The 21,662-nt window shown below is 33.3% G+C and overlaps 2 protein-coding genes and 1 pseudogene across 11 annotated transcripts; all 3 read right to left on the bottom strand.

Moving 5' to 3' along the window:
* Window positions 1–21,662, bottom strand: part of LOC121241779 — a 135,118-nt pseudogene that overhangs the window by 109,530 nt on the left and 3,926 nt on the right.
* LOC121241795 lies at window positions 2,234–20,891 on the bottom strand. Of its 10 annotated transcripts, none has more exons than XM_041139646.1 (6): window positions 20,679–20,891; window positions 20,193–20,261; window positions 20,016–20,098; window positions 19,663–19,712; window positions 19,344–19,406; window positions 2,234–2,495 (listed from the first exon to the last, which is right to left on the bottom strand). In XM_041139646.1, exons 2-6 carry the CDS (start codon window positions 20,205–20,207, stop codon window positions 2,338–2,340), a joined length of 369 nt encoding a protein of 122 aa, XP_040995580.1. In that variant the 5' UTR covers window positions 20,208–20,261; window positions 20,679–20,891; the 3' UTR covers window positions 2,234–2,337. The 10 variants fall into 10 exon arrangements, 4 of the variants coding, with proteins under 4 accessions (XP_040995580.1, XP_040995581.1, XP_040995583.1 ...); XM_041139647.1 differs by having other exon boundaries at window positions 19,344–19,403; XM_041139649.1 differs by having other exon boundaries at window positions 19,663–19,706.
* On the bottom strand, window positions 6,514–9,561 carry LOC121241793 (TMV resistance protein N-like). Its single transcript, XM_041139644.1, has 2 exons — window positions 8,898–9,561; window positions 6,514–6,556 (listed from the first exon to the last, which is right to left on the bottom strand). Exons 1-2 carry the CDS (start codon window positions 9,401–9,403, stop codon window positions 6,529–6,531), a joined length of 534 nt encoding a protein of 177 aa, XP_040995578.1. The 5' UTR covers window positions 9,404–9,561; the 3' UTR covers window positions 6,514–6,528.

Below are 21,662 nucleotides of genomic sequence, written 5' to 3'. Positions count from 1 at the left end.
TTCTGATGCTAATTTTTTTTATTTATTTTTTAATCTATAGCATCCCACTCATGTTCAGCACTTGATTTTAATTGGACCCGCTGGATTTTCATCTGAGTCAGATGCCTCTAAGTCGCTTATCCGGTTCAGAGCGACAAGGAAAGGAGCAATTCTGAATCATTCGTGGGAGTCTAATTTTACTCTTCAGAAATCATCCGGTAAATATTTGTTATTCTTTTTCAGAGTTTCGTTTTCAGAAATTGGATCTTTAAATTTCTAGTTGTGTAGGAATTTTTTCTTTAGACTTCCTTCCAACTTTTCTTTAAAAACTAGAACGTGTCGTGAAATTGGCAAGGTGGAGCATATGTTTTCTGTCACACTAATATAATCTATTTTACATTGTTTAATATATATATATATATATATATATATTACATTTTAATATTACAAATTGACTATGAAATATTTACTAGTAAAGTGAACTCTTTTATATATTCATGTTCTATTTTATATATATTTGATATATTTTTTTTAATAATTATGAAAGTGATTACGTATAATAAATTATTTAAAGTTATAAAATTCAGTATAAATAACTATCCGCGCATTGTGCGGGTTATAGGCTCGTTTCTAATATAATTGTTGAGAGTGATTGCTTGCTGTCGATACAATCTCTACAACAAAATAATATGGCGAACTCTTTTTTAGGCACTTTATACACTTTAAGTTTATAAACTTAAAGAGTTGTTTCAGCTCTTGTATTTTTAACCATGTGTATAGAGAGGAGAATATGACAGTTCATAAGCTTGCCCGTTATGCATGGAGTGTTGAGAGTATTCAAATGTAGTGGAATTGTATTCCATACTTCCTTTCTCAAGCCCTTTAGCTTAATAAATGTCTATAATTGTCATCTCTAATGAAGTTAATTCATTTCTTATAAAAAAAACAATTCTCAGTTTCCTCTCCTCTCTTTGTATAAGGTATAATCAATCAAATTGGATACCATCTCCATCTTTTTATCCGTGCAAGTCTTCCAACTACTCGGTATTAACATATATACATAAAAAGAGGGAATACAATAAAATAGGGTAATCAATAAATTTAGATATTGTCTTCTTTTTTATAAAATGGTTTAGCGGTATATTCCTTTATTGAAATATGTATCTTAAAATATGTTTATATTATTTTAGTATTATACCAATAAAAGTACACAATTTATGAGTTAATGTTACTGTAGTTTGGTATGTCATTTGAACCTGTTAAAAGAAAAAATCTACACAATCTCCTATTATTCACGCGCAACCTCCACACACCACAATTTTTAATTTTTTATTATTTTTTTCTTTTATCAAATATTTAATATATGAATAATTAATAGAAGAATTAAATTAATTTAAAAGGACTAAACTCAAAAAAAATATTAAAAAAATATTAAAAAGTTTAAAATTTTAAAAAAAATGTGGTGTGTGAATGTTGGAGAGGTTGTGTAGCATTGCTCCTGTTAAAATGCTGTGTATCATGAGTATTCAATTCCTATACTCAGTTTAATTTCTCCAAAAATAGAAAAGAATCCTCATAATCTTATGTATCCATTCATAAAAAATATATTATGTTTTTCAATGTTGAAATCCAAGAATCTCTTTCCTTTCCAATGGCAATTCCTTTAATCTCATTCGAACGCAGGATCATCTCTTTGCAATGGCTAAACCAGACTGGAACCCTATTTCCAGAAATTATAATGCCACCTAAAGTAACCAATAAACCAAAGCATATATACGCATAAAAAAGAGAGATAATAAAGAGAAAGAAACATGGACAGAGACATACCTGATCATCCAATTAAGGATTTTTTACATGATTCCCTACAAGCATGCATTTTGTTGCAATTAGACAAGTCAAAATCACCACAAGAAAATGCCCTATAAACCTTGAAATTCAATGGTGTTCAAAGTGGAAGTTTACAGCCTTTCAAATTTCCGAATCACCCAAATTCTACAAAATACACAATCCAAAGAAAAAATGAAACCCTTGGAATATGCCTACTACGAATTGCCAACATCAACATCATTTATCATTGGTGATCAATTTGTGCCTAGAATGCTAAAACGCATAAAAACTATAAAATGGAACAAGACCCTGATAGTGATAGCAGAGCAATATTTACCAAAAAACTAGTACAGTTCAACCTTTGGAGCAAAAGGCAAAAGTACAGTCCCAACTTTATTCATCAAATACATTCATTGCTCTGATTGAATCCTCCAACCACCCCCCCCCCCATCCACAGTTTGGTTACTGATAAAACAGGGGAACAGAAAACATAAATTGAAGATTCCACCTAAACATTCATCTTCACGCTGCTCACCTGTATGATTTTTCACTCTCTTCATGCTTTTGTATCATATGGATTCTGAAAGCTTTGAAAAACACCGATTTTGAAGTGCAAAACAGTTTAACTCGGAGGTTGTCTCTCTCTATCTTCAAAGATTTTCCAACAAAGTAGTCCAGCCAGACATGTTCTGAACACATTTCATGATCTGAACTGACGGAATTGAATCTGGAATCCTGTTTCCCATAAAGATTATGCCAAATCTATGGTGCTTAGGATGCCCCTACAATACAAAAATTATAAATGTCTAACAAGATAAGCTAGCAAATTTTGAAGAATACCAATTCTTTTGTTTTTTTAAATGAACCTTTGGCATTCATATTATTAGAAACAATAACAAAGTTAATACCATACACTTACAAATTAGAATCAAGCAAGACCCTAGAATGAATAAAGTTTGGACATTGATGTCATCATTGAATAGTATCATCTACAAAGTGAGCGTGTCTTGCAAGTAAATGAGCTGCTTCATTTCCTTGTCTACCAACATGAATCACATCATACACTGCAAACCAAGAAATGAGACTTTGAATTTAAGAAATCAAATTCTCTTGGCTTGAAAAATTAGGTTCATTAGAACCAATAGTCCAATAACTGACAATGAATCCCTTTCCAATAGCAAAGTTGAGAAACCTAAAGTCAAGATCATTTAAAGACCCCTTAAAGCTGTCAAAGCTTCTATATCATCTACTTCAAACAGCCCAAATTGCTTTCAGACTCAAAGCAAATAAGACATCACATTTTTCATTCCTTGAAATAGCCCCAATAATCACAAATTCAGAAGAATACCAATTTTGAAGTTATAGTTGTCACATTCGGTTAAAAAGACAATAAAATTTTAAAAGGAATTTACCACATAGACTCAATAGCCAGAATTGCATATACAAAGTGACCATATCATTAGCAAAAATAATGAAAAAGAGGTCTTGCAGAGTAAAGCCACTAGCTTGATATCTAAGATTTAAATGCCTTTGCCAGATTACACAAATGCTGCAAAACACAGACCAAAACCATACATATACTAGAATTGCAGGTCACATTCAAACCTTAGCACAAGTACAAAAGCTACTGAAACTCCCTGAAATAGTTAGGTTACCATGCACTAACTTGTTCTCAGTCAAATACTGGAGCTAATTGTCATTGCAGCATCAATAGTAGCATCAATAGTAACAATTATTTGTGTTTTACGCATGCACGTACTTGGGAATCTCAAAATCTAGTTTACTTTCTCAGAAAATAGAAAGAATCGTCATACTCTTAGGTAACAGTAGCAAGTAGAGTTGGTAATGATTTGGAAAGAAATGCATGCACCTAGTTAGAATTTCTTATACAAATTGCCCATATATATCATTGGTAAAAATAATGATAAAGAGATCTTAAGGGTAATACTTGCCTTTGCAATATTACACAAATAGTGCAAAACTCAAAGCAAAACCAAAACCAAAACCATACATGTGGCATTGCAGGTGACATTCAATAGCTGTGTTACCCTGCACAAACTTGTTCTCAGTCAAATGCTAGACGGGGCTTAGTGTCATTGTAGCATCAATAGGGGGTGGTAAGGCTCCAATGCTGCAAACAAGGAAAAGCCCAAAAGAAAATTACCAGACAAAAGGCAAAACGTACAGTCCCAACTTCATTCATTCCATACATTCATTGCTCTCATTCAATCTCCTCATGTTCATGCATCTTTTCATACACAGTTTGTTTGCTGAGATAATAGGGGAATAGAAAACAAAAATTGAAGATTCCGTCTAAACAACCATCTTCACGTATGACACCTGGATGATTTTTTCACTCTCTTCATACTTTTCTATTATATGGCTTTGAAGAATACCAAGGTTGAAGTGCAAAAAATAGTACAAAATGAAGCTATGTTTTTATTGGTGTCTAAAACAGGGCAATGTCTCAAAAACAGCATAGAGATGCAAGTTATTTTGGTGGCGATACATTGTGAAGTTTCGAAGAAGCACCATGGCATCGACTATGGAATGGCCATAAGTAAAATCATCATCCAAGAAACAAAATTAATTGTACCAAGTGAAAAGATTGTAAACTGGATATCATGTATGTGTATTCTAGACAGAGCAAAAATGTCAACACCAGCATTTTTTTTTTTTTTTTTGTTTTTGTTTTGGTGTCAAAAAAGAAAGGGAAAAAAAATAGAATACGCAGAGAGGAGGAAATTAAATATTACTTGAAAATCAAAGGAACAAGGGCGACTTGCTTTCTTCATCCATTTTTCTTTTTTTATTTGCTCTCCTTTCATTCTTGTATACCACTTTGGCTCTGCAACTTTTATAAAACTCCACCATTGGACCATAAGGATGATGGGAATCATCAAATTGAACAAGCAAATTGTCCAAAACCTTTGCTTCAAAAGATTGTAAATTGGAGTACCCCACCCATACAGCATATCCAGTCATATTTTCCTCTTTCATCAAATCCATATTAACCAATTTTACCCCTTCTTGAATACAGCATACATGATTTGAGTTGTTACTGGTTATCTTAGCACCACCAATATCAATATCATAGCCTGCAGCATCTTTAAAAAATATTACGAGATATAATACAATTCCGCTTATCTCCTCCAAATAGTGTGGCCCCTCGATATCTATTGCCCACTCTTCTTCTCCCCTTGGTCTGACATAATCATCATGCCCCTTCACTATTTCATTATCTTTTAAAAACTCATGATTTTCTGGAAACAAAGTAGCATCGTATTCATAGACTCCCTGTTAAACCAATATCATCATCATCAATATCAATTTAATTTGAGTCATGCATGCTATTAAAAATGAGATACATATACATACCTTCCACAATAAAGGATTTTGCACTTTATCATTCCATATATTCTCATGCATTTTGTGGCAACCTTCCAATGAAATACGTTCTAGCGATCTGATGTGGCTTCCATTGAATTCCAATATTTTTGATACTTCTTGAAATCTCTCTAAGGACTTGCATCCTTCAACATCTACATCTCTTATATTTGGTGGAAGCTCTAGTATTTCTTCAAGTTTCTCACAATTGCACAAGGAAAGTGCAGCTAGTGTAACGAGTTCTTTGATGCTCGTGGGAAGGCTAACAATTTCACTCTTCGATAGATCTAAAAGATGCAAACTGGTGGAGGAGTTAAACATGGTAAATAAACTAGATATTGGAAAGAAATTTGTTTCTGATTGGAAACAATGTTGAAGATTCAACAATTGTAATGCAATGCTCCCATTACTTGAATTCGTTGGAGGCGCCAATTCATGGAGTCGTTCTTCACCTAATGATATCTCCTCTTCCATTTTTGTAGACTCAATGGCTGGAAGGGTTAGCCCATCATTCCTCATCTTCTTTACAAGATTTGGACAACCACCAATCACGAGTTCCCCTAAATGTTGCCATAGAATGCAAGCGATTGGGAGACGGATAAGGTTTTCGCAGTGTGATAGCCGTAAAATCTGGAGTTCAACGAGGTTCCCGATGGATGAAGGTAATTCTTCTATTGCGGTGCCATGTAGATCCAATAAAATTAAAGATTCCATTTTACACTCGATGTCAGGAAGATAACGAAGGCTTGAGCAATAAGCAAGACGAAGCTCGCGTAAAGATCTCAAATTGAGGCTTCTTGGAAGAATTTGGAGTTCAGAGCATCCCTCAAAATCCAACTTAGAAAGATTTCCCAAAGATCCAACAGAATCATGCACCTCAACTAATCTTGTACAGTTTTGGACAGTCAATTCCTTCAAATTTGAGATGCTTGAAAGATTCGGAATCTTTTTTAAGAATTTACAATCATAGAAAGTCATAGTCATCAAATTCTGTAAAAGAAAAAGAGGTAAAGTTTAATGGAGTTTACTACATAATTTAAAGAAAAAAAATCAGTGATGATTATAATTTTGTACGTACCTTGGGCTTGAATCCATCCCCGAACTCCTTGACCAAGCTATCACGCATGTTAAAGGCAATGAGTTTCTTTCCTTGGAAATCATGTGGCAAAGAATCTACAGGATATTTATACCAATTAAGGACTCTTAAATTGTCCGAGAGATAATTGGGTCCACCAAAAAAACGTGCATTACAATTTATAAAGACTCTAAGTCTTTTCATATGTCGAAACGCATCCGGATGCAAGCTTATCTCCTCATCCCCTTCAGGTAAATCTACTAGTATGCCTTCAATTTTGTTTGGTCCCTGATATAAGTGCATGAAGTTGCTTCAGATATTTTACGAAAAATAGTACTATGTACTTATCAATTAATATTACACACTATTTTTCTTGAAAATATTTTAAAAATAAGTAGTATTTATCGATTGTGAAATCTCCAATACTAAATAATAGACGCATGCTAAAATATAAAAGAATGTCTTTTTACCAACTTACGTACTCTCCTATAACTTTCAATAATACAAACGCTAGCTTGAGGAGATAGTAGACATAAAATTAGAAAATATAGGATATTTGGAACGAAAAAAGGACATCTAGATTTGGTACTTTTATTGACTCATTTTAATGCTACATCCACAAAAAAATGATACAAAAATAATATCACAAACTGACGTGTCTTTATCTGATCCTGTAGATCTATTTTACAATAAAAGTAATTTTATAGTCTGATGAACTATATCAAGCTACGTCAGTTTGTGAAATTAGTACTTTTATGTATATATATTTATTTAGGTATAAATTCATAAGATTTATATTTTCTCAAAAAAGAAAAAAATCCATTAGGTTTCACTTTTGGAAAAAGAAATAAATGTAAAACCCAAGATATTCTTTTTTACTCTTACCGTACTTTCTTCCAATACTTCACGGATATCCTCATGAAACCACAATCTACTACGTTTGCTAGGTTCTTTGGGTGATTCTAGTCGAACAATTTCTCGTCCCATATCTTGTAGCAAGTCGTGCATCTGAACACATGATTCATTACGCCCTTCATAATGCCCTTTAATAGTACTAATAAGACACTTGGCTATAAGCGTCTTGATTCCATGAACCGGAAAAAAACCACAACCATCAAATATTTTCATGACATTAGCCAAAGATTCTCCTTTGAAGAAAAATGCAATATCAAGAAACATTTCTCTCTCAGTATCATCTAGACCTTCATAACTCACTAAGAGTACTTTCTGAATATTTCCGTTGGGAACTTTTTTATATTTATCCAATGCACTTCTCCATTGATGTATATTTTGACCTTTTAGATCCGAACCTAACACTGTTAAAGCTAGTGGAAGACCTTGAGCATATTTTGTTATGTGTTTAGATAGGTCCATATAATCCTTCAATGGTTCTCTTTCGTCGAAAGCATGCAAGCTAAAGAGTTGAAGAGCTTCATTGTCATCCAAAATCATCACCTCGTGCTTTGAATCAACTTTAGACTTATCGAGTAAACATTGATCTCTTGTCGTTATAATGATTCTACTTCCTGAGCCAAACCAATCACGATCTCCAGCTAACTTTTCTATTTGGACCAACTCATCCACATCATCAAGAATTAGTAGAACTCTTTTAGAGGAAAGTCTATGCCTTATCACATTGATGCCTTTGTCAACATCACGAACATCCATATTTTCTTCTAAAATATTGTGAAGAAGGGTATTTTGCAGTTTAATTAGACCTCCTGCCTGTTTTGAAGTTTCTCTAACGTCTTTCAAGAAACAATTTCCTTCAAATTGAGAAGAAATCTGGTTGTAGATAGCTTTTGAAATAGTTGTCTTTCCAATTCCGCCGGTCCCAAATATCCCTACAGTGCGTCTAATATCATTCTTTCCAATACTTAAATGCTCATAAATATGTCGTATACGAGACTCTATCCCAATTGGATACTTGGCGACGCTCAGAAGTGTTTTGTTTACCATTCTTAAGTCCACCCATTGAATAATTTCCTGGATAAATTCTGACTCTTTCCTATCAATATTAAAGAGAAGACAAATAGAAATAGTTAGAGAACTTTTCACAATAGATAACATATGAATATAATTAAGTTAAAATATATAGTGTTTTTCATTCTTTTTTTCTGTCCATAACAAAGTGACAGCTGTAGATTACGATGTATAAGCGTAGTCTTGCTACTTCCTTAATCTGAACATTGTTTCATAACATACTTAATCTGAAACTTATAATTTGAGAGAATTTGTGAGTCTTTATATCTAGAAACAAATTGAAACTAAAAATCACTACTTATTTAAAGCTGTTTGTTTTCTTGTCAGGCCTGTACTATGATTCCAAATCTTATTCTTTATATATAGAATCCAAATATTAAAAAATTCCCATACTTTTTCTGAAGTACTTTTTTTTTTCAAACTATCATTCAATTATTTTGATTTGTATTTTTCATGATTTCTCCAATAAATTTTAGTTGAAATTAATATAGTAGTATCATATCTTTATCAATGCCGTAATTGTCTCAGTTTCTTCAAAAAGTTCGCTTTAACATCATATAGACAAACACACACACACATTCATACATACACACACACATACATATATATATATATATATATATATAGTCAAAGAAATCAGAAGTACCTGTAATTCTTTAATTCGAACCCCGCGATATTGGCTAGTTCTTCTAATGCTGCCTCCCACTTCTGCACTTCTACCTTGCCCTCGAACCTGTCTTTAAGTTTAGCGAATGCTTCTCCAAAACTTTCTTTTTGATGTCTTACATCTGATGGATCTATCTCATAAAATACTGGTAGAACAATTTGTTTTGTTGTACCCATACACTCAAGGATCTTCAACAATTCGTTCAAACACCATCTTGATTCTGCATAATTTTTAGAGAATACAATGATGGAAATCATTGATCCTTCGATAGCTTGGAAAAGTGCTTGCGGAATTTCCTCTCCTCTTTCAAGCTCGTCGTCAATATAAGTGTTGATTCCTCTTTTATCCAAAGCATTATATAGATGAGAAATAAATTTTTGGCGAACATCTTTACCTATAAAGCTCAAGAATACATCGTGAGTCCACGGATGTATGGAAGAAGTTAAAGCGGAAGAGAGCGAGGAAGAAGCTCTTTGTAAGGCCATGGAAGAAGTGGTTTCTCCTCTGTATGTGTGATAAATGATCAAAACAGAGGTGCAATTATAGAGATGTGGGCAAAGAAAGGAGAGATGGAAAAGTGATAAATCTTCACTTCAGGAAATCGATAAAGAGGAATCCAAAGTCTATAGAGCATCATGAAATTACGTAAAAACTTCTCGGTAACTTCTCGGCAATTACGTGCCTGTCGATCAAAATTCATAGGGCACAACGATGCACATGGCTAGGTGGGCTTCACCAATTTTCCCGATGTCAGATCTTCGTCTCAATTTAATTCCCCCGTACATAAATATCTCAGAATAATCCTAGTGGATGTCAGATCTGGACGTTTGCTATTGCAGTGCAGCTTTTGGGTAGAATATTTGTTGATAATGTTCACGAATTGAAGTGTAAAAGTAATGAAAAAATCATAATAAGATATTAAATAATAATAAAATTTAAAAATAATAATAATAAAATAATAAAGAATATTGAAAAAATTAGGCATCTTTTATTTTTATAAATGAAATGAGATGAAGAGAAATTAAAATTAAAAAATTAAAAAAAAATATTATTAGAATATATTTTTTAATATTATTTTTATTTTAAAATTTAAAAAAATTAAATTATTTATTTTATTTTATATTAAAAATTAAAAAATTTATTATAATAAAATAAAATAAGATATATGTATTTTTTGAAAACAAACGAATCCACTTGCCCAAAATGCTCTATGTCACAGAGTGGCTTTAATTGATGTTGAATCTATTCTGATTGTATTTATCGTTTTGTAAGAATCTTTGTAGTTTGTTGGTTGAATAATAAAACATATTTTAAAAAAAAATAAAAAAGAGAAAAGAAAAAAAGAAAAAAATGTTTGTTTTATGTAAAAATAATATTATTCATTATTTTAATTTTTATTATTTTTTTATAATTTGTTATTAGATAATTAAAAATTATTTATTATATTTTATTTATAAAATTATTATCATATTAAAAAATAACGGAAGAATAATGAAAAAAAAATATGAACGTATTTACTCTTTACGCAATAGTCAAACGTGTCAGACGTGCTAAAAAGATGATTTCAGATAGTGGAAAAGTCATGAGAGAGAAAGAGTGTACTACGATCATCGATGGGGTAAGGTTCTTTCTTTATTATTGGTGTGTGTGAACGAAAGAGAAAAAATTCTATTCCTAACCTTCATATATTATATATAATTTTTTTGTAAATTTTATAATTTTTTTCTCTTAGTAAATGTATAATATATAAATAATAAATAAAAAAATTTAATTATTTTAAAAAGAACAAAACTAAAAAAAAAATTTTAAAAATAAAAAAATTATAATATATAATGTGTGAAATTTATGACTAGTAATATTTTTCAAAGGTACTGCTAGAGCCACCATTGGTAGCTACCGCTGAAGCTACTGCTGGTATTAACATATGTTTTTTTATGTATTTTTTTCAGTTATCTTTTATAGAGATTTTTTAATACTTTTAAATATTTTTAAAAAAATAAAATAAATTTAGAATATTATTAAAAAATATTTTTTTAATCATAAAGTAAAAAAAATATTAAAAAATACTTCTTTAATTATGAATAATTTATTTTACTTCATGATTAAGAAAATATTTTTTAATAATATTGTGAATTTTTTTTATTTTTTTAAAATATTTAAAATTGTTAAAAAAATCTATATAAAAAAAACTAAAAAAAATACATTAAAAAATACATGCCAGAGTAAGCGGTAACTCCAGCGGTGACTCTAACATTATTTATTTCGAGAAAATAAAGCAAAGAAAAAAAAAAGACGTAAAAAACACAAGAGAGAGAAAGAGGCAGCGCTAGAAACGGGAAACATGGTATAGTTTTTAAAGACGTGATGCTACAGAGTCACAGACACCATGACCTCTTTCCGTTTTTGCTACAAACACCGTGACATGTTTTTTTTTTTTTTCTCTTTTTCCTCTATTTTTGCTTCCCTTTTTTTTTTTTTCCTTCCCACGTTGTTTTTCCCATTCCATTTAGAATCCCTGGTATCCATTTCATCTCTCTGCATTTTTTTTCTTTCGGCATTTCATCTCTCTGCACTAAGAAGCCCTTCTGCATTTCGTCTCTCTGCATTTCACATGGAGACTGAGGTTTTTTTTTTTTTTTTGAAAAAAACCACATACACACAAATGCATTGGGTTTAGAAAATTTACTAACCCCTTCTCTTGAAAAAATAAAAAATGGCGAAATTGTCATTGACCATCACCTTGGAAGACCATAGAAAACAAGAATGGCTGTAACTTCACATTTTCGAGTCAGTTTTTGGTGTTGGCTTCTCATTCCTACCTGTCGGTGGACGCTAAATGTCAGCCTTTTGTGTATCTGAATAACAAAAAATAATAATCTCAGGTAGAGCAGCTAATAAACAATCGGCCCCATTACTCGTTATCTTCTTTCAAATTTAAGAAAAGCAAAACCAAGTGGTATAAGATTTTGATTACATACACTGGTGACTGTCTGCTCTTCAAAAAGACATAGCCCCCTTGTCTCAGGCATGTGATGAAAGGCTGAAAGCCCTGGAAAGAGCAACGTCAGAATCTGAGAATTTCCATGAAAAAGTAAATAAAATACAAACTCCAAGAGATCATTTATTATATTCTTCTCCCCAACAATAGCTTCATTAAATGCTTGTCTTTCAACCAGAACCATTGGGATTTGCTTATCTAATTTCATGTTCAGTCCTTCATAATAATCTCTTATGGCATGGTAAAGGGGTTGATAACCACCAGTATCCATGATAGCATATTCCATGCACTCTAAGCATAAACGTCGCCCATCTTCCAGAGAGTAGTATCTTGTGTTCGAAGACTTCAAGGAGACGAAAATAGGGGGAAAGATATGCAAATCAATTTGAATTAACATTCATCTCTTCCAATTAAGAAACCATTTTGGAGCTAAGGTAATAGAAGAAAAAATGTTCCACAACTTCGATGAAGAAATGAAATGGGGAAGACGAAATGGAATGGGTAAGAAGAAATGAATTAATGGGTAAGACGACGTGGGAAGAAAAACGAAAGGAAAAAAAAATGTGATGAAATGGATATGAGGGATTCTGGAAGACGACATGGGAAGAGAGTTTATGGAATGGGGAAGACGAAATGAAATGGAGAAGACGACGTGAGAAGAAAAAAAAACATGCCACAGGGCATAACCACGTCAAGCGGGAAGCCAAAACGGGAAGGGGGAACGGTGTCTAGTATTTTCCATTTTTAAAACATGTCAACATCTTCTGTATTATTTCGTACGCATAGCTTCTGCGATCATTGCGTTTCATTTTTAATTTATTTTTATCAATACAAAACTTTATAAAGAAAAAAGAATTAAGAAAATGAAATTGGGGAGTGTGTGGGGGATAGTTTTGGCAATGGCATGAGGGCGGACTAGTTCCCACACCTCAGCTTTGTTTGATTATACAATTAAAATGAGATGAAATGAAATATTTTTTTAAAAGTTAAATAAAATATTATTATAATATAATTTTTTAATATTAGTTTTATTTTAAGATTTAAAGAAATTGAATTGTTTATTATATTTTGTATGAGAATTTAAAAAAATTATAATAATTATATAAGATGAGATTATTTAATTTTGTGTAACCAAACCGCCAGCTCTTACTTCACAGGCTCAAAATCGTGTGTAGACCAACTGATGAAAGGGGATTGGCCCATTGGGTATTTGGGACTTTGGAGACATTCAAAGAGCTCTTTATACGAAATTTGTTTGGGGGCTCATGCATGAATGTTAGTCTTTATGGGCTGACTTTTTAGAGGCAAATATGTTAAAGATAACCACTTATCCTTCTTGGTGCTTAATAAGGGAACCCATTTTTGGAAATCTATTATTCGTAATATTCCAGATGTTTTAAATGATTCTCAATAGATTGTGAAAGAGGGCAATATTCCTTTCTAGTATGATAAATGGGAGGAGGGAGGCCCTCTCAGTGGCCTTTTTTCTATGACTGGAAATCCTATACTGAAAATCAAAGATTATCGTATTGAAAATGGGTGGGATACTTTGTTATTGGAAAGTCTTGTGGGTTATCAAAAAGCTTCTGATCTGTTTCAATTTTTGGTTGCAAGAAAAGAGGGCCAAGATATTTTACTTTGGGTGAATAATAATGATGGGGTTTTTAAAACCAAAAGGGCCTGGGATTTTATTAGGGTTAGAGCCCCTCCTTTACCTTGGACTCAGTGGATTTGACACAATAATCTTCTAAAGAAATTTTACATTATAATGTGGAAGGCTGCTATTTGAGTGTCAACGAGAGGATTAAAAGAGTTGGTATTCCTATGGTCTCTAATTGTAATTGTTGTTCCAGGGGCAAGATAGAGGATTTGAATCACATGCTTTGTACTGGAGAATTTGCCAGACGTACTTGGAGGCTAGTTGCAACCCATCTTGGTGTGCATATGAGTGTTTTTCATAAATGGCAGGAACAAATTAACTTTTGGTTTTGTAGGGCGGGAAAATCTACCTAGGTTCGGATTTTTTTTGTCTTCTCCCGTCTATTATTTCTTGGAAGCTTTGGAACAAGCGTTGCAAGGCTTGGCACGAAGGTAAGGAGGAAACGATAGAGTCGGTATGTCATGTTATTAAATCATGGCTTCGCCGTATTATGGATTTGATCATGAAAGTTTCTATCATTTCTTCTAAGGATGTTGTTATTTTAAGAAGATTGAAAATCTCCTTTCTCGAACCTAGACCTAAGAAGGTTTGTGTGGCCAGGTAGATTCGACCCCTTTAGGACTGGGTTAAGCTTAATACGGATGTCAGTAGTTTTGGTAACCCGAGCCCAGCTGGAGTAGGGGCTATCATTTGTGATGATGGTGGCCGGCTTCTTGTGGCTTATTCTGTGGCCTTGGGCTCGGGTTTCAATAATTTTGTTGAAATGAGAAGTTTGCTTGAAGGTGTCTGTCGTTGCTATCACTTGGGTTTTACTCAGGTTGAGTTTGAGAGTGACTCTCAAATTCTCGTTAATTGGATCATCAAGGGTGAATGTAATATTTGGAACTTAGAGGATTTTTGAGACGAATTTTATATGTATTTGAATTGCATAAATTATAGAATAAAACATATTTTTCAGGAATGTAATGTTGTGGCTGACATTCTTGCCAAGTAGGGAGTTGATGGCTCTAATATGGAATAGTCTGGAGATTATTTGTTGCTGATTAATCTCAGAGGTCTTTTTTGTCTAGACATAATTGATCTTTCTTATTTGCGGATCTCCTAAAGATTTTCTTAGTACATATTTTCTTATTTATTTGTTTCCTCTACTCTTTACTTGTGAGTGTTTTGTTTCGCAGGTGGTTTTGCTTTGTCTAGGGTTGGAGATTCTTAATATTGTTTAATATTGTTTTGGACTATTGTAATTTTTATAAAGCCTTTTTTGTGTTATTAGGATGTCTTAGAGATTTTGATGCCTAGGTTTGGCCTTTCTTGATTATAATATTTTAGTCCCAGGTGTCTTGTCTTGCAGTATCCACGGTTTTCCTCCGCTATAAGTAAGGGTTTATCAATAAAATTGAGGTTCCATCTTCTTTCCATAAAAAAAAAAAAAAAAGGTTGGCTTGCCAATGAAAACAAAATAAAATAAAATCTTATATTATTTGTAATAGGATAATAATTTAATTATCCACTCACAAATGCCATCGATGGTGGCTATCAATTGAATTTTTCTTTTTCTTTATTTTTTTATTTTGTGACTAAAGAAGTGTTTTTTAATAATGTTGTTAATTTTTTTAAAATATTTAAGACTATAAAACAATTTGACCTTATCGGTGACATCTCTCTCTTTGTAATAATATGCTGTGAGCTGTCACATAATATACCGAACGGAGGCTCTATTTCTAAGAATATATCGGTGTTTGCTAAACTAAGCTTCCGTAAACATTCCATCTCAAACTCAATTTCAGGAAAACTTGAGGCTTCTTGGCAAACTGATGAGCATAGTGCAACGGAGAAATGAGAGATGATCAAGCTTATTAGGGACCCAACAGAAGCAAAACTAATGAAAAAGAGGTCTTGCAGAGTAAAGCAACAAGCTTGATATCTAAGATTTAAATGCCTTTGCCCAGATTACACAAATGATGCAAAACTCAGACCAAAACCATACATATACTAGCATTGCAGTGGTCACATTCAAACTTAGCACAAGTACTAAAGCTACTGAAACTGCCTGAAATAGTTAGGTTACCCTGCACTAACTTGTTCTCAGTCAACTGCAGGAGCTAAGTGTCATTATCGCATCAATAGTAACAAATATTTGTGTTTTACGCATGCACGTACTTCGAATGCTCAAAACCGTATATATGACATATAATAAAACTGCCCATATATATCATTGGCAGAAATAAATAATGATAAAGAGATCTTATGGGTAATACTTGCCTTTCCAAGATTACACAAATAGTGCAAACCTCAGAGCAAAACCAAAACCAAAACCATTCAATAGTTGGGCGGTAAGGCTCCAATGCTGCAAACATGGAAAAGCCCAAAAGAATATTACCAGTCAAAAGGCAAAAGTACAGTCCAAACTTCATTCATTCCATACATTCATTGCTCTGATTCAATCTCCTCATGTGCATGCGTCTCTCCATACACAGTTTGTTTGCTGAGACAACAGGGGAATATAAAACAAAAATTGAAGATTCCGCCTAAACAACCATCTTCACGCAGGATACCTGGATGATTTTTCACCCTCTCTTCATGCTTTTCTATTATATGGCTTTGAAGAATACCAAGTTTGAAGTGCAAAAAAGAATACCCAATGAAGCTATGTTTTTATTGGGGCCTAAAACAGGGCAATGTCTCAAAAACAGCAAAGAGATGCAAGTTATTTTGTTACCGATGCATTGTGAAGCTTCGAAGAAGCACCATGGCATCGACTATGAAACGGCTATAACTAAAATCATCATCCTAGAAACGAAATTAAATGTACAAAGAGAAAAGATTGTATATGTATTCTAGACAGAGCAATACTGTCAACACCAGGGCCTTTTTCTTTTTTGGTAATCTGGAAAGAAAGGGAAAAAATTATAATAGGTAGAGAGGAAGAAAATATTACTTGAAAATCAAAGGAAGAGAGTCGACTGACTTACTTCATCCATTTTTCTTTTTTTTTTTATTTGCTCTCCTTTCATTCTTTTTTACCACTTTGGCTCTGTAACTTTTATAAAACGGCAGTATCCCATCAGAAGAACGATGGAGATCAAATTGAACTTGAAAATTGTCTAAAACCTTTAGCTTAAAAGATTGTAAATTGGAAAACCCCACCCATACATCATATCCAGTCCAATTTTCCATTTTGAACCAATCCAAATTAACCAATTCCACCCCTTCAATACAGTATACATGATTTGAGCCGTTACTGGTCATGAGCAGGTTGTGTATGAAATCTCATGGAAATCCAGTGTCGTGGAAAAGAGGTATTGTGAATACAATGGGAGCATTTATTCCCTGGGGCCTGAGTGGATTGATGCAGCTTACCTGGTTGAAATTGAATTTGGTCCCACAGCAATTGAATTTACTCTGTTTTCCTGTTTTAGCACAGATGCTTGTTGAAAAAGATGATCATGAAAATCATTCTATGCTATTCCCACGTCTGGAAATTGATAAAGAAGTATCCTAACTCTGAAATTCCCATACGGTGCATGTTTATTTAATTAAAAAAGAACAAAAATATTATGAGTACTCAATTCCTATACTCGATACCTGGTTTGATTTCTCCAAAAATAGAAAAGAATACTCGGTGGAAATTCCAGCAATTAGCAAATGACAGTGATTGGCATCAACATATATGGTCTATGAGAAACGAAGTTTATGGGGGAGTTTTTGAAATGCTGTGGTTAGCACTAGAAAATCTCCTTCAATGATCATCTTATCCTGTTTACTGTTGACTGCTTCAGTGATTACTGGAAGAGTTTCTTCACTCTGATTTGGATGCATTGAATGGAGTTAACAGGTTTTGGCAGATATGATGGCCCCCAGAGTTGTTACCTCCCACTGCTGCACAAGTGCTTGTATGTTCTCTCACTGCTACATGAAACTTCAATATCTTTTCCCATCTGAATAAAAATTGAACCCAGGTAAGAACTTGAACTAAAGGAATGGACCAGAAACTGATTTCTCTTGTATAATGACATCATTAAGTCTCACCAAAGCATCCTAGACAAGACAGATTATTAAAAAAATCTATAAAAGAAGTCCGTATGAGGTAAATTCAAAAATCTATATCTCAGTTTCCAAGTACATATACTCTAGAGATAGAAACCTTATTTGGCTGCAGCCTGCATACCCCTAACAAAACCCCACAATGCCTATTAGATTCCCATAGTGGCAAAGATCCTTAACCACTCTGTATCAACAAGTTTTAAATCTTATAAAAAAGAGGAAGTTTAAATTGTTTTTGCAGGCAGTGTCCAGAACCAAAAAGATCAGATTAAGTCTTAAAGATCAGAATACCAATTTTGAAGTTATAGTTGTCACATTCGGTTAAAAAAGACAAAAAATTTGAAAGGAATTTACCACATAGACTCAATAGCCAGAATTGCATATGTAAAGTCCGGAAATATAATTCCACCTGAAAGTGCCTCTTCAAGTTGTCCCTGTTGAATGAATGCCATTATAACTTTCAGTAATACAACCCATAAAAATTAATGGCATACACAAATACGTATTAGAGAGAGAGAGAGAGAGAGAGAGAGAGAGAGAGAGAGACCTCAACCAATGATCATGTCATAAGGCACCTCAATCCAACAAATCTTTTGATTGCACCTTATTATTATTAAACTACTGGGATTCGCACATTGCACCTTATTATTATTTTAGTTTAGCAAACGTGAGAAACCTAAAGTCAAGAACATTTAAAGACCCCTTAAAGAAGTCAAAGCCTCTATATCATCTACTTCAAACAACCCACATTCCTTCCCGACTCAAAGCAAATAAGACATCACATTTTTCATTCCTTAAAATAGTCCCAATAACCGTACAGTCAGAAGAATACCAATTTTGAAGTTATAGTTGTCACATTCAGTTAAAAAAGATAAAAAAAATTTGAAAGGAATTTACCACATAGACTCAATAGCCAGAATTGCATATACAAATTGACATATCATTACAGAAGAATCCAAAAGCACCACTCTAGCTCTAAAGTCCACATGGAGAATATAAATGCATAGGTGATCTCATGTGGACTTGTGTGTTACGCATGCATGCACGTTCTTGAAAATATACTAATTATTAGTTACTATTATATGACTGCAGAACTGTCAACCTTCAAAGTTGTTTAAAATGATCAATTCATTGGTCCCACAGCAATTGACTTTACTCTGTTTTAGCACAGATGTTGTTCCCACCCATTAGAGAAAATATAATCTGTGGTTCAATGTTAAAATCCAAGAATCTCTTTCGTTTCCAATACCAGCTGCTAATGATTTGGAAATAAATGCATTTCTCATACAAATTGAGCCGTTACAGGTTATCTCAGCATCATAAATAACACACCTAGACATGCCATGTTCTTTAAAAAACAGAACAACATACAATACAATTCCACTTATCTCCTCTCTTCTACTCAGCTGGACAGTAACCGAACTCTTAACAATTTCAATTTCTAATAACTCATAAAGATAGTTGGTATGTGTAGGATCATCATCAATTTTCGAAAACAGATCATCAAGGACTCTTATCAATGGAATCCGATTTTTCGAAAACACAAGGGCATCACAACTATGCCTAATTTACAAAGACTACAAGTCTAAAGCGCACTACTTTTACAGTAAAAAATTGATATAAACACAAAATACAAAGGGTTAGTACTTATAAATGAGGCTATTTTGGATGATGAATTATAAAACAGCACAAAATACATAGACATTACGACAAAGATACTTGCCCTCTAGCTTAATGGGAGTTTTTGAATAAGGAGAGATGTTTTCTGACTTTTGGCAGATACTTGCTGTAATAAAGATATAGAAGAAAATTTTTAGGGCTGCACAACACTTGAATTCATAATCCAAGAAACAAACTAATGGCTATAAGTAAACGAAAAAAAGTAAAAAGCCAAGTGATTATTGTGGAAGCATCCCTCAAAACTCAAATAAGAAAGCTTTTCTAGGGATCCGATGGAATTTTGCACTTCAACTAGTCTGTTAGGGTAGTTTCAAGTCTTCAAATACCAGAGAGAACAAACAAAAATGAAAGGAAAATCTCACCTGAAACTGCTTGAAATAGTTGGGTTGCCCTGCTTTCTCGATACCTGAAACTACACGAATTGTGGCTCAATATCATGAGTTCTCAATTCGTATTTACCTGGTTTGCTTTCTCCAAAAATAGAAAGAATCCTCATAGTCTTACATTGGTAATAATGTAGCAAGTAGAGTTTCTACCCGAAAATAGAAAGGCATGATTTGGAAAGAAATGCATGTACGCAGTTAGAATTTCTTATACAAATTGGCCATATCATTGGCAAAAACAATCATAAAGAGATCTTACGGGGTAATACATGCCTTTGCCAGATTAGACAAATAGTACAAAACTCAGAGCAAAACCAAAACCAAAACCATACATGTGGCATTGAATACTTGGGTTGCCCTGCACAAACTTGTTCTCAGTCAAATGCTGGATGGAGCTCTGTGTCATTGTAGCATCGATAGTGGGTGGTAAGGCTCCAATGCTGCAAACATGGAAAAGCCCAAAAGAAAATTACCAGACAAAAGGCAAAAGTACAGTCCCAACTTCATTCATTCCACACATTCATTGCTCTGATTCAATCTCCTCATCCGCATGCATCTCTCCATACACAATTTGGTTGCTGAGACAACAGGGGAATAGAAAACAAAAATTAAAGAATACCAAATTAAGTGCAAAAAAGAATACCAGATGAGCTATTTTGGCAAAAGTTTATGGGGCCAAAAACAGGGCAATGTCTCAAAAAGGGCATAGAGATGCAAGCTATTTTGGTAGCGATACAATGTGATGCTTCAAACAAGCACCATGGAATCGACTATGAAATGGCTATAACTAAAATCATCGTCCAAGAAAAAAATTAAATGTATAAAGTGAAAAGATTATAAACTGGATATAATGTATGTGTATTCTAGACAGAGCAATAATGTCAACACTAGCGCCTTTTTTTTTGGGCATCAAAAAAGAAAGGGAAAAAAATATAATACGCAGGGAGAAGGAAATTAAATATTACTTGAAAATCAAAAGAACAGGGGCGACTTACTTACTTGCTTTTTTCATTCTTGTATACCACTTTGGCTCTGCAACTTTTATAAAACGGCACCATCCTAGGGTAACGACGATGGAGATCAAATTGAACTCGCAAATTGTCCAAAACCTTTAGTTCAAAAGATTGTAAATTGGAGTACCCCTCCCATACAACATATCTAGGCGTATTTCCCTCTTTTCTGTACGAACGACCAGTATCAACCATTTTTACCCTTTTTTCAGTACAACATACATGATTTGAGCCGTTAGTGGTTATCTTAGCATCACAACCAATATCATCAACAAAATCATCTTTAAAAAACATTACAAGATATAATACAATTCCGCTTATCTCCTCCAAATAGTGTGGCCCCTCAATATCTATTACCCACTCTTCTTCTCCCCTACGTCTGCCATCATCATCATCTTTTAAAAACTCATGAACATAATTCAACCACTCTGGAATCTGATTTTCTGGAAACAAAGTAGCATCATATTCATAGACTCCCTGTTAAACAAAGTAGCATCAATTTAATTTAATTTAAGCAATACATGCATACTATTAAAAATGAGATCACACATACATACCTTCCACAATAATGGATTTTGCACTTTATCATTCCATATATTCACATGCATTTTGTCGCAGTAGGACAACTCAATTTCTTGTAGCGATCTGATGTGGCTTCCATTGAATTCCAATATTTTTGATACTTCCGAAAATCTTTCTAGTGACTTGCATCCACTAACATTTACCACTCTTATATTTGGTGGAAGCTCTATTATTTCTTCAAGTTTCTCACAAAAGCACAAGGAAAGCTTAATTAGTGCAACGAATTCTTTGATGCTCGTGGGAAGGCTAACAATTTCAGTCCCCGATAGTTCTAAATGAAGCAAACTGGCGGAGGAGTTAAACATGGCAAAGAAACTAGATATTGGAAAGAAATTTGATTCTGAATGGGAACAACTAATTTGAAGATTCGATACTTGTAATGCAGTG

Source organism: Juglans microcarpa x Juglans regia, chromosome 8D, assembly GCF_004785595.1.
Source record: "Juglans microcarpa x Juglans regia isolate MS1-56 chromosome 8D, Jm3101_v1.0, whole genome shotgun sequence".
In the NCBI taxonomy this organism is placed as follows: Eukaryota; Viridiplantae; Streptophyta; class Magnoliopsida; order Fagales; family Juglandaceae; genus Juglans; species Juglans microcarpa x Juglans regia.
Note: the sequence above shows the minus strand (reverse complement) of the source record. Positions and strands in the feature narration are given on the sequence as shown.